Source organism: Apus apus, chromosome 1 (genome assembly GCF_020740795.1).
Source record: "Apus apus isolate bApuApu2 chromosome 1, bApuApu2.pri.cur, whole genome shotgun sequence".
NCBI lineage: Eukaryota > Metazoa > Chordata > Aves > Apodiformes > Apodidae > Apus > Apus apus.
This window is the reverse complement of record NC_067282.1, coordinates 195953369-195966654: the sequence shown is the minus strand read 5'-3', so window position 1 is coordinate 195966654 and position 13286 is coordinate 195953369. Positions and strand designations below refer to the sequence as shown.

The 13286-nt window shown below is 35.7% G+C and overlaps 1 protein-coding gene across 2 annotated transcripts in view; it reads left to right on the top strand.

The window, feature by feature from the left end:
- The window catches only part of CACNA2D1 (calcium voltage-gated channel auxiliary subunit alpha2delta 1), a 394502-nt gene that overhangs the window by 70921 nt on the left and 310295 nt on the right, over window positions 1-13286 (top strand). For both annotated transcript variants that reach the window (XM_051621668.1, XM_051620850.1), the window contains exon 3: window positions 2356-2472. In XM_051621668.1, the coding sequence (XP_051477628.1) occupies window positions 2356-2472 (117 nt within the window). The remainder of the gene's footprint in view (window positions 1-2355; window positions 2473-13286) is intronic.

The following is a 13286-nucleotide window of genomic DNA, read 5'->3' as shown; positions in this document are numbered from 1 at the left end:
AATTTAATTACAATGAAATGGCATTTATGCAATCAGCTACCATTTTCTCCAAATTTTATTATTTTTTTTGCCTAATTGAAACTCCCAAATGAAAACAGATGATACTTGAATGTTCTTATTCCTTTCACCATTAAGTAGCGAATGAAAAGCAATTGCATGAACAAATCTGAAAAAAGAGATATGAAGAAAAATAAAAAATCAAAACAAACATTTTCACAAGCAAAATAAATTAATGCTTTAAAATTACTGATTTTTATTACTCAAAAAAATAACAAATTATTTTATGATTTTCTAGCCTATTTTCAAAATCTTATGACCACTTTTCTGTAAGTTCAGTGTCATTTGGTGCAGGTGTACTACAAACAATCATGAGGGATTTTAAAGAATCTGGCAGTACTTTTTTCTTCAAAGAATAAGACATGATCACCTGGTGATGCCCGTATTTAGTGCGTGTTCTTGCCATTTGTTTAAAGAATGTTCCTTACCCTTCCTTTCCGGGTTAATATTTAAATAATTATATTTTAATATAATAATAATTTCATATTGATGGGAAATTGATTGCTTTGCTAGATTTGATAATAATTTAATAATGATAGGAAATCTGATTTGATGGTCAGTCCAGTTTAGATGCTGCTCTGAAATTTCCATTCCTAATTCACACCATCTGAATCTGTAAAACTGATTTCAGATCTTGCTCCCACTGCTGACTGTGCAAATATAAAGCGTTTCAGAGAAAAATGCAGGAAATTATATAGTGATCTGTTGTAGGATTTTAAAAAATAATTGGCTTATATAGGGCATTTCTACTTTTAAGCCCTGCCCTCACAAAGGCAAGCAAGCAAACAAACAAAAATATTTTTGGTTGCACCTGAGATAAATTTTCTGTGTTTTGTGTGGCAATTTTGAAAATCAAACACCTCAAAAACATGCAAACTGTAATCCGAGCTTTGTTAGAAACTATCTTCTTTTGTAGTGGTTTTCTGCTCCTGATGCACTGAATTTTTAAAATAATTGCTGCTCTGTGAAGATACAGAGCATGTTCCAATTACTGAGTTACTGGTGCAAAGTCTGTACTTTGGAAGGAAAAAAAAACACAACAAGCCAAACATAAGTGCTGTGAAAGCGATGAAAACCTGTGACAGCCTATGAGACATGGCCGATAAAAATTTGCAGCTATAGCTGTAGTTGTGAGAAATTTATTTGTGATAAATACCCATCTGCTACAAGCATTGAAGACATATTCTAGTGAGTTGCTTTAAGGTCTCCATAGATTTCACCCGAGAAACCTGGCGGGGCTGGTAGACTCAGTCTGGTCTGCTGTTTCTCAGTTCTTGTGCTGGATGGCAGCCAGTGCATTAGTGCTGGACCTGTTCCTGCCTGTGCCTGGAATTACTCCCCAGGAGACAGCACAGCCCCCACCAGGCAGTGTTGCGGAGAGGCAGAGTATTTGAGTAAACTCAGGCCATCTGTTGGTTGCATAAATTAGTTTTCCCCATTTGCCCATCTAACCATAAGGTATCCACTTTTTTTTTTTCCCCTGCTCCCCCAGTAACGTACTTTTTACTTATCCAGTTCTAGTAGAACAGAGATAGGCAAATGGAATTCTTGCTACTTTTTTTCTTCTTCTTGTGGTTGCATGCATTTCATTGTAGTGGCTTAGTTTAACTAATCAAATTATCTCCTTTATATGTGTTCTGCTTTGAAAACAATTAATGGTTTCTCACCAGAGAAAACCTTTATTCATGATAGAGGAGAAACATGATTATAGTTCCCTATCCCTCTGCCTTCCAGCTTCTTTACCCTTTCATTTTTCCCCATTTCCTCTTTTTTTTTTACATTTCCCCTATTTTTCTTTTATTTGTTGTCTTCCTCTTCTTTCCTCATGAATACTAACACTATAATTTGAATAAATAGTTAAGGGACTAAAGTGATTACATTAGCATAACTTAAACAATTTACTTCAAATGGTAGGTTTCTTGTTTAGCATTCAAGGAAGAATTAAATTCAATCACTATTTGATTTTAACTTAAGTAATTTTAAAGGTTCTCCATTTTACTTTTGTCTCAGTGTTCTCTGGGAACCAGTTTCCTGAGTATTTAGCAGTTGAATAGTCTGTCACTAGACACAATCAGTTTTGAAGATTTATTAAATGATTTTTAGTGGCACCTTCTACCTCTCAGACAAAAAGGTGAAGTATTTCTTTCACAAGGCACATCTGGATTTTCCTAGCAGTAATCTTTCTGAAGCACTCCAGGAAGAACAAAGGACATCTTAATGCCTGTTCTGTCAAGTCGCTTTGCTTATTTTGAATGTCTGTTGTCATTCTGATTTATTTATTTATTTTTCCTCTTGCAGATTTATTTGAAAAACAGAGATTTGTATACTGTGGAAGCAAACAATCCTCGTCAGCTAGTGGAAATTGCAGCCAGAGACATTGAAAAACTTCTGAGTAACAGGTCGAAAGCCTTGGTGGTGAGTACTAGTGGGTTAGATTTTCTATTCAGCACTTTCAAAATCTTTCTTTATTATTGAAACATACTTTTCTTGTGGTTTTTTTTTTTTTCTGCCTGTACACTTACAGGCAGTGTCAGTCTGATGCATACAGGACATGACATGTAGAAAGATGGTTTGTGACTTCATGGTAGAAAATGAACTCATTAGTTCATTGGCATAGGGAAGATGCTTATAATATTGATGGATGGGTTAGGAACCATGGCAGAGTAACAAATCAGTTATAAATAGATTGGAAAATATTCCTCCAAGTGACGCACATGAATGTTTATGACTTGAAGATCACTGTACACTACAGTCAGCAGTGATCTTGGGGAAACAGGAGTTAGAGCTTTTTTAGGTGTGATTTACAAATAATAGTATTTTAGAAGTCATTATGTTAATTTTGTACTCTTGCCAGCTGCATCTATTGATATTTGGTCTCTTAGTCTTTTTAGTTATTTGATTTTTCTTGATGGTAGCAACTAATACTTCTTCAATAAATGTAGCCATGTGTGAATCAGATTAATTTTCATACCTATGCTATTTCTGACTTCCTAATTTAATATGTATTTCAGTCACATTTCATATCAGCAAAGTTAATCCTGGACTATTAGTGTGAAGACTATGCTGCATTGTAGCCTCACGATTCTTTGTGCTTTATATAAGAAGCAGCTGTTTCTTTAAAGTGTTTTTGCCAGGAGTCCCTTTGTCTACTGAGTAAGATGCCAAACCTGGGTAATTGCTTCTCATGATTCCTGCTCACATCACTGTGACTCCTGTTAGAGTTCAGAGTGCTTTTTAGAAGGTACTGACCAAACATTCACAGGGGGATCCAGATGCATTCATAAACATGCATTTTACAGGGTATAGCTATTAGAGATGGAACAGGAGACTGGGATTCTCTGAGCAATTACATAACCACATGCAGATGAGTTTGGATGTGTCATTTGAAGCTAAAGAGATAAGAAAGAGGAATTAATTCACTTAACTGGAAACATCTACTCAGCTGGCCATCCTAAGCTTCATTTTTGTTCAGTGTGTTTCTCAGTCAGGGTTGGCCTGACATGTTCTGAATAAGACTTTAAAATAGGATGAACTGCAGACCAGAAGTACTGACTTGTCTTTTTCTTGATCAGAGGAGCCTTCGTGTAAATGTCTATACTGTAGACGTATAAAGTGGGGATGGTAAGTCCCACCCAAGCAGTCCTTTTATCAGTACAGTTTCACACAGCTGAAGAAGCAGTCTGAGAGTGAAATTTCTGCTGCACACAGTCCTGGACTATCCTTCATGTAGGTGATGAGGTTTTGCTCAGTCAGTTGTTAGCACATAGGCATCACAAATATTCTTGCCTTTTGTTATTCACAGGAGTTCACTCTTCCAGTCCCCATAGCTTCCCTAACACTCAATGTACATCAGCATTGTCTGGGCCAAAGCTTCTCCACTTAAATGAGTGTAAAATAGAGATTATTTTTTTGGTTTTCCTGTTTTAATTTGGTGGGCATGTGTTTATGTAGCACTCAGTGAACTCTGTATTATTATTTCAAAATACAGATAATTTGCAGACTTTTGTGAACACACCAGGTTTTCCAGCATTTTCACATCAACCCATATCAGTCTAATGTTTCTAAGTTATCACAGACAAATCTTGTTTTTTCTTGAGACTCAAGGTTAATGTAGGAGTGTCTCAAATAAGTGTCTCATGCTTGCTTTACAAAAAGTTTCAGAATAGTTTTTATTTGAATCTGGAAGAAGGTTCCCTACCCCATTTTAAACAAGCCCTTTTGAAAAGGTTAACATGATTCAGCTCCCTGACATAAAAGATTAAAGATAAGAAGATTTGTTTTATTTTGTTTAAAAAGTTTTGAAGTCTTCAGAACTTTTCAGATAATTTTAAATGAACAAGTCAGTACATCCTGAAGGCAAATAAAGAGTCCTCCAGATTTATTACTGGCTAAAGACTTATGACGTTAAAACCAGTTCTATTATTTTGGTGGATGGATGTCACTCATGATGTCTTTAATGCTTGGGTTGCTATTACTGCCATCACTGCAGTGAATGTACAATGCTTGTTATTTTTACCTGCATGCCATCATTTCAGGATGCATATCAGCAAGACTTCTGCATGACATCTTTATCAATCTTGCCACTTCATGCAGAGTGAAATCTCTCTCCAAAGAGGTGGAAATAACTTAGCTCCCCCTGCACACTTCATAAAACTGAATTTGATTTGCCACTTTTACATACTGATCAATGATGCTTCTCTTCAGTGTTTGAACATCTCTATATTTAAAAATTACTGTTTTTTTTCTTTTTTGTTTGGTTTTTTTTTTTTAATTGGCTGGGAATTACCACAATTTAAAAACCTTAATTACATGATTAAAACACATACATAAGATCTTTATTGTTAGCAAAGTTTTTAAAATGGCCTATGGAAGCATTCTTCTACTCCAGTTCAAGAACGACAGAGTTGATTTACAGAGGTTGTCAGGTTTCAGATGTTTTCCTTATTTAAACCTTCTGAGAACTTTGTGTACTTTTCATGTCCTAATTACGTATATATAAACCCCCTAAATTTTATATATATCTCTCTTTATATTTGATAACCTACTGTGCTTTTTTTTTTTTTTTTTTTTTTTTTTTTGGCAAGTGATATTTAATTTCTCTTAATATATCCTACTTTGTTTTTTTTACTTCCTTTTTTAATACTTTAAAAAAATCTAGATACATTTAAAAAATAAAAATTTACAAAAATGCATTCTGCAAAACAGCTTTCTAGGGATGGTTGCTCATAGATAGTTCCAGAGAAAAATTACTTTTCCTCTTGTATCAAATGCCAGACACAGCCAAAGCCAATGCATTAAAAAAAAACTAGTATAACCTCTCAAAGTGGTAAAAATGACTCAGTGTTGAGCAAGCTTTTTATTATTATTTTCATTGCTTGATTTAACTTATGATTTCTGATTCAGATATTTTTCTCAACCATTATCAAGATTAGCTGTTCTGGGGAGTTCTGTTGTGGTTTCTGTAAAAATTGTATTTCCGATGTATATTCATGTACACAGAGACTTAAGTTTGACAAAAAAAAAAAAAAAAAAGGCAAAAAAAAAGCAAAAAAAAAAGTTGAAAAGACCTGAAAAAAACATTACTCAAGGGGAAAAATACTCTTTTATTAATCTTATTCGTAGTTAGGTCTCTGGGTCTCTTTGCTGACTCTTATTCTATGTGCGTACTAATTTTGAATGACTTCATGCTGTTCTGCCTTGTGCTATCACCTGACCTTAGGAGCTCCTAATGGTTCAGATATGTATATTGGGTTTTCCATTTGTAGTTGTCCCAGATTTATATCAGACCTTTCAATTAATTCTGATTTTAAACCTTCTTCTAGATTATTTTTCTACTCATCTGAACTATTACTTTCTATTAAGAGAATTTCTTTATCTTACATATGTATTTCTAGCTATGTGTTCTAGTTTTTGCTGGGTTAGAGCTCATTTTCTTCTTAGTAGCTAGAATACTGCTATGTTTTGGCTTTGGTTTGAGATTTGGTATAAGAAGAATGTTGATAATACACTGATGGTTTTAGCTGTTGCTAAGAAATCAAGGACTTTCCAGCTTTCCATTTTTTGCTAGTGTTCGTGTGCACAAGAAGCTGGGAGGGAGCACAGCCAGGACAGTACCCCAAAGGGATATTCCATACCATATGATGTCAGGCTCAGCATATAAAGCTGGGGGAAGAAGAAGGCAGGGGGTACATTTGTAGTGATGGTGTTTGTCTGCTCGAGTAACCATTATGCATGATGGAGCTCTTCTTTCCTGGACATGGCTGAACACCTGCCTGCTGATGGGAAAATGAATTAATTCCTACTTTGCTTTGCTTGTGCACATGGCTTTTGCATTGCCCATTAAAGTGTCTTTATCTCAACCCATGAGTTTTCTCACTTTTACCCTTCCAATTCTCTCCCCCATCCTGCTAGGGGGTGGGGGAATTGAGCAAGCATCTGTGTGAAGTTTACAGTCTGGCTGGGATTAAACCACAAAACTATGACTTCAAGGTAAAATTATTTAGTGATTCTGTGCATTACACACAGAAAGCTTGGATAACATGGAAAAGCTTTTTGATTTCATTTCTGGTTTATATGAGGCAGTAACATAAAGAGTTATACATTGCTTGTTCCACCATAAGGAAAAAAAAAAAAGTTTGTTGGTTTGGTTTTTTCATGTGTATGAATTTCTGCTTGGGAATAGCTTCAAAATGGTGGTTGAAATAGGTACCTAGCTGGAGAAGGAGAAAGGGGGGGAGTCCTTATCTGAACTCAGAAGTCTTTCCTTTTATTAGAAAATGTTAGAAGAATTAGAAGAAAATTAAAATTAAATTAGAAGAAAAAGTCAGGATGAAAGGAAAAAGGAGAATTTTCCAGCAAAGCGTGGTGGAGGAAGAGAGTGTTATGAGTAGTATGGAGAGATAAAGACAACAACCTTAGAATCAAGAATGTCAAAGACTTGCAGTAGACCTTGTTGTTCAAATAGTAAAATTGGAATTTTTTGGTTTACTGTTGTTTACCATTGGACATTTGCTTGGCCTAACCCTACTGAAAGCACACTATGACAATATTATGGAATTTTCATATCCATATGGTACGCATATCGTCCTGAAGCAGGAAGCTGGACTCAATGTTCCTTATGGGCCCTTTCCAACCTGAGACATTCTATGATTCTGTGGTAGTATGAGCAACTTAATATTCTGTTTCTGCATCTTGCTAAAAGGTGGTGTACAGACTAGCTTTTCTACCATTGCAACCTGCATTTCCTGGTGGGTAGTGGAAGATGGATGGAGCTTTCATTGAAAATGCATTCTGCTGCAACTGTGGACAAAACTCACAAAGGTTCTTGGACGTATTTCAGGTACACAACCTTTCCAAGGATACCAACAAATAGTATGCCTAGCCCATTAGGCAGTCTAGCATCTACATTGTTCATTTTTACTAGAGTTATCATCTCTTTTAAAGTGTCTGCCCCATTCATCAGTGCAAAAGCTTTCTGGAGCTATGTAGATCATGCTAATAGATCATAATCTTTCAGTTTAGGTGGAAACTAAATAATTTAAACAAAAACTTTTCTATCTACAAGAAAGCAAGATTACTTGTATTTGGAAGATAATAATATTTATTTGATGAGTATTGTTAGAAATATTAAACAGAGCACCTGACATTGTAATATATTTATGTAATATGGTTTGAGGAGTTACAAATATTTTCTTGCTGAAAATTAAACCATTTAAAACTCATTAATATATGAGATGGACTTTCGAAAAGCATATTTTGTGAACTCAGTGCTTTGCAAATGGCTGTTCTGGGGTTTTATTTTCTGTTTCTGCAGAGAGAATTGCATAAAATGTGAGGGAAATGAAGTATGACTTATCTTAAAGTAATATTTGGTCCAATGCTGCAAACTAAATCTAAAGTGCAGCTTCACTTCTGTGCATTGTGGAGCTGTTAGTTGAGCAGCCCTTGGCATTCATCTGCCCATTTGATCAGTCCATTATTCATTAGATATCCTTAATATTCTACAGGAGGAAAATCTGTAGTTTCACCTTCTTGCTCATTTTTGCAGTTATATTTCAACTGAAGAGAGTAAGAAAGTTTGGATCTCTTAGGTAACAGAAAATTAAAATTAAGAGAGAAAATGCTGAATAAAGAACACCTACTAACAGTCTTTGCAAGCACAGCCTGCAGAAATTTTTGGAAACGGGATCAAAATGTCCTATTTCTTGCACAGATAAAATCCCTTTCTGCATTCCCAAATTATTTAACTGTTGGCTTCTTGTTTGTGTAGTACTTGGATATAAATCCTACTTGTCCTCTTATGCAAAATTAAGATGTTTCCCACAATGCATATTCCTGTGCAAATCTTCCTTTCCACAGTGAAATAACTCTTTCTGGAAAGCCTCAGTGTCTGTACCTTATTGTCAACACTCTGATGCACCCTTGGAGTTCATTTATTAATAAACTGTTTTTTCATTGCTGCTCATATTCTAAGGCAACAGCATCACTATTTGCATAGAGTAAACACTCAAGTTCAACTAAAATACATTTCACTGGTGAATGACACTTATTAATATTTTCACTGCCAAATTCCTGCTTAATTTTTGTTGTTGTTTTGCTGTGGGGTTATTTGTTTTTACTTTTAACTATTAAACTCCACTAAAGTCATTCAAGGGCAGGTACTAGTCAATACCCTTGGCTTCTTAGGCTGCATGTAGGCAAAGAAGAGTTGCATGCAGATTTCCACCTTATTGTCTAGATTTCTTCAGACATCTAAACCAGAGACATCATATCTCCATTCTAGCCTTTATGCCTTGATTTCTTCTGACAACTGAGGAAGCTGAGTTTCCATGGAAACTGAGGCACAGATTGTATGCTAGGAGACAGGTTCCCCATTCGTGCTGTTGGGAAATGTCCAAGGTGCACAACTGTGTCTGTGAACGAGGAGCTCAGAATGTTTATCTGCTAGTGTAGATGCAATTTCAACACAGCTGTGCAAGTGTGTTCAGATCCCTTAGTATTTCCCTGCCCGCCTGAAATAAGGCTCCACTGTCACACAATACAACTAGAAGCTCAAAAAAAGTGTTAGAACATAATTTGAGATTCCTGGGCAGAGATGCTGTGCACTTTAAATAGGGTTGGGAATTCCTCTGTAGCCTGAAAGACTTACAAATAAGTTTTGTAGGTGTGCTTGATGCTACTGGTTTTTGGAACGGATCCAAAATTCTCTTCAAATATTTTAAATCCATTCATAGTCTCAGGCTGTGAGGGCCAGAGTCCTTGCCCTTTAGCCTGAAAATAAGGTCATTCTCTAGAGATGTAGTCTGTATGCTCTTAAAGTTGAGGGCAATTTGTGATTCTAACTTCCCTCATTATTTTGCAAATGATGACAGAATATTCACTGTGATTTTGTCATTAGGACACACCAGTGAATTATGACTTGAGATGATGGAAGCATCTGATGTTCTCTTTTAGTTCTTTATGCACAGGTGGGATATCCCTTTACCATTTTACTGTTTTACCACTGAGTTGTGGTCAGAAGGATCATCAAGATAAAATGTATTTTCATTTCTGTCTTTCCTTTCTGATTTTAAGAATGTAGGCCTTGTTGAGAACAGATTTCAAAACTGATTTCAGTACAGAAAAGAAGCATCAGCTTTATTGTGATAAATTTGTTGCTGTTTTCTCTTTTTATTTTTTTAATATTTTTTTATTTTATTTTCAGGTGTTTCTACCCTTTTGACTCACTTGCCACTTACAGGCAGTGTTAGACAGTTGTATTGGAATGGGCTCAAGTTGGAGAAATTCAGATAAGGAAAATATCTTGACTTGTGATTAGTCTCCCAGCAAACACCACATTCCCACATTTTATTAGTATTTTTTTGTTAGTTGTTACATGGGAAGCTGGCCATCATAGGGAAGCTGGCAATGCACTTTGTGTGCTGGGTTATTTAAGAAAAGAAGTCTGACTTCTAAGAAGAGGAAACCTACATGGATGGAGAAGAGGAAATTAACTAGTGTAAATTACTAGTGTAACAACAGATGAATGAAGTTTTGTCCATGCATGTTTTTGCAGTGGACACAGGCTTTGTGCTATTTTTCATGCTATCATATTCATTTCCCCCTTGGAATTGTTAGGATGTAGCTTTTCTCCTCTATAATACTTAAAAATATTTATTATTATTTTAACTTTGCATTTCAAGGTGGAGGTGGCCCTTGGGCTATAGGAAAATATATTTGGTGAGAAGATTACAGAAAGTTTTTGCCAGCATCACAAAACAAATGCCTTCATTTGTGCCTCCCAGAAAAATACTGTTGTTTTGGAAAAATACAAATAAAATAAACTTTTCTCTGTATAAGAACTGTAACATCATGCATACTATATGTTTTTACATGACAGTATGTCTTGGTTCCTTCAGTCTTTTTCCATTATGTATTTGGTAGAACTTTACAGAGTTAAGACTCTAGATCTATTTTTATGTTTACTTTTTATATCTCCATCAATTCTCTACATACTGAGTAACTCGCCAAGATGGAAAATGTCTAAATTTTATTCCTGGATGCTTCCTGAGAGTATTCATAATAGAAACTGTCATCTCCTTTTTGCCACATTAGGTTTAGATTTCAGTCCATCACTAGACCTGGTCCTAATAGCAGAAATGTCTATTTCAGATAGGGCAGGAACTTTGCAGATAAGGCTGATACTGCACCTATTTTAAAACTACCTTCACTAGAAATTAGCACACTAGCAAAAAAGGTTTTGCATATGCTTTTTTAGATTATAATAGTGCATCTGCAATCCTGTATGAACTTTGCTTAAATCTCCAGATGTAAACATAGCCTATTTTGAAAGTCAGTTGCTGAAACAAATTTTTTCTGGAATGACAGCTAGTGAGACATGACACTTTTGAAGTCAAACATTTGTCAACTTGTCCACATGTCAGATGTGTGAATTTGTTTTTACTTGTCTTGCCTTGAGTCTTATTTTATTAACCTAAATCCAGATTGTATAGATGCAACATTATGCCTCAGAGGATAGATTCACATAACTCACATCCTTGTGAGGCATCATAAAAGTCTGGAGAAATAAATCAGAGGGCTTGCAATGGAGGTTCTTACAAATATTGCCTGTTCCTGTGTTTTTTCTTTTTCCATGGTTTCTTTACTTTCTACAGATCTTTTATTCTTGTTGACAGATAAAGAAGGGGTCTTCATTTGCACTTCCCGTATCCTCATAGGTAGCCATGAGTCAGCATTTTTATTTTTATGGATCTGAACTGTGTGTAGTGCTGAAATAGCATCCAGTGCTCTAGCTTAGAGAGACACCTGCTGAGTCTCTGCCCTGCTAGCACAGCGTGTTGCACTTGGAGCTTCTGAGTGTGACTGAGATGACGAAAGCTAAAAAGAACTCGTGTCAAATAATATTATTGGTTCAACATCTTCACTATTTAGCTTTTCATTTTTCTTCCACAGTAAATTGTCACTGATAGCATAGCTTCTTTGTTGCTTTCACGTTTGGTATGGAGGAAAATAAGAAGCAGTGATAGCTGTAGCAGTACTTTCCCATTCAGTTCCCTTTATTCATTTGAGCAGGTTCCCTCACAGAATAAATGGCTGTGGCTGGTTTTCCAGAGGCTGTGCTGTTGTTTTTTAAACTCTCTGTGGAGTATTCTCTGTGTTTGTTACAAGCAGGTTTCTTTGTTTAGGTTTATGATTACTGAGATTTGTTTGTGAAAGATGTTCTGCAGGTGCACAGCCTCATTAAAGTGAGCATTACCCTAAGCTGGGGATTGGTGAAAACTTGTTCTAAAAAACTCTTTCGTTTTCTTTTGTTTACAAAGTTACTTTTTTAGCTTCAGAAGCTGAGATTCAAAACAAAACAGTGCAACCCAAACCTCTGTTGTCGCTTTTCTTGGATTTGTCCTAGTTTTTGTCTCTAGGGCTTTGCTACCCTTCTTAGCTGAGGCTTACCCTAAGGCAGCTTCTTCTCCTACAGGTATTTTTGTTATCCTTGTATGTGCTTCTGCCTGATAGGCAAAGAGAACTATTTTCTTGCTTATTTCTTGGTCTGATTACTTCTTTCAGCTTGTCTGCCCAAGCAACAAGAAACACATTGATGCATTTATTGGTGTAAGGCTGTTTTCCACTGTGGCCAGTTGGAAATTTTACAGAAGAATAATTTTTCATGGTAAAACAAGCATGTTTCAAAATCACATCATTGCATGCTACTAGTTTAATTTTCTCAAATTTGTCTGGCTTAATGGAATTTTACCTATCTAAACAGACTGAAGAAGAATGTAGGAGTTCTTGAGCATTGAAACCCTCATGCAGTTTAGCCAATCCTCCCAGACCCCCCCAAGGCTGCTAATCATTCCCTCATTCACTTTTTCAACCACAACAAAAACTGAGTTTTAAAATTTTATAATCCTTTGTTGAAATGAAAACTTCACTTATTTGCTGAAAGCCTTATTAAACATTACTAAGAAGAATCAAATGGAAGTGGTGTTTTTGGTGGTCCAAACTTGCACACACAAGTTATACATAAATTATGCCGTAGTTGTGTCCTGTACACAAATCTCTGAGCCTAGATTCTGCCTTTGTGAGGCCTTTTTTCCCAGGTCTTGGATAATTTTGGGACTCTTTCTTGCATATTATCTTGTCTTTCAGTATCTCTTATTTAAGAGCATTGATACCTGACTCTGTGCACAATCCAGTATTTGTCTCAGTTGAATGCTTTGTACCCTTTGTTCTCTTTTTTCAGCACTCGCCATATTAAAAATTCAATTTAGGTTGTGTTGCTACATCATCACACTAGCTCATGTTGAACTGCTCTCCCACTTCACCTTGTAAATCCTTTCAGGGTAGCTGTGTCCAAGACACAGTCACTCTTTTCTAAGTAGGCTATAAAGCCTGTAAAATCCTGATTCTATTCCTAATGATGCATTCAACTGTATAGAAATGCTTTGTATTTGAATGAGATAATTTGAGCCTGTGTGTTCTAGACTACTTTGTGTAATTTTGTACAGTAAATAATGACGTCCAGCTGACATGTAGTGTTTCTACAGGTTTCCTTAACCCATGATGGCTTCTAGGAAATGTTGCTTCTCATACTTCTAACAGCCTTAAAAGTAATGTTGTAACAAAGACAACTGATATTATTTTAGTAAACAGAATGCATTAGTAATATGTGTTTTTAAAACAAGAGGAGATTTTTTAAATTTCCATCTACATTGGAAACAAATGGAACATGA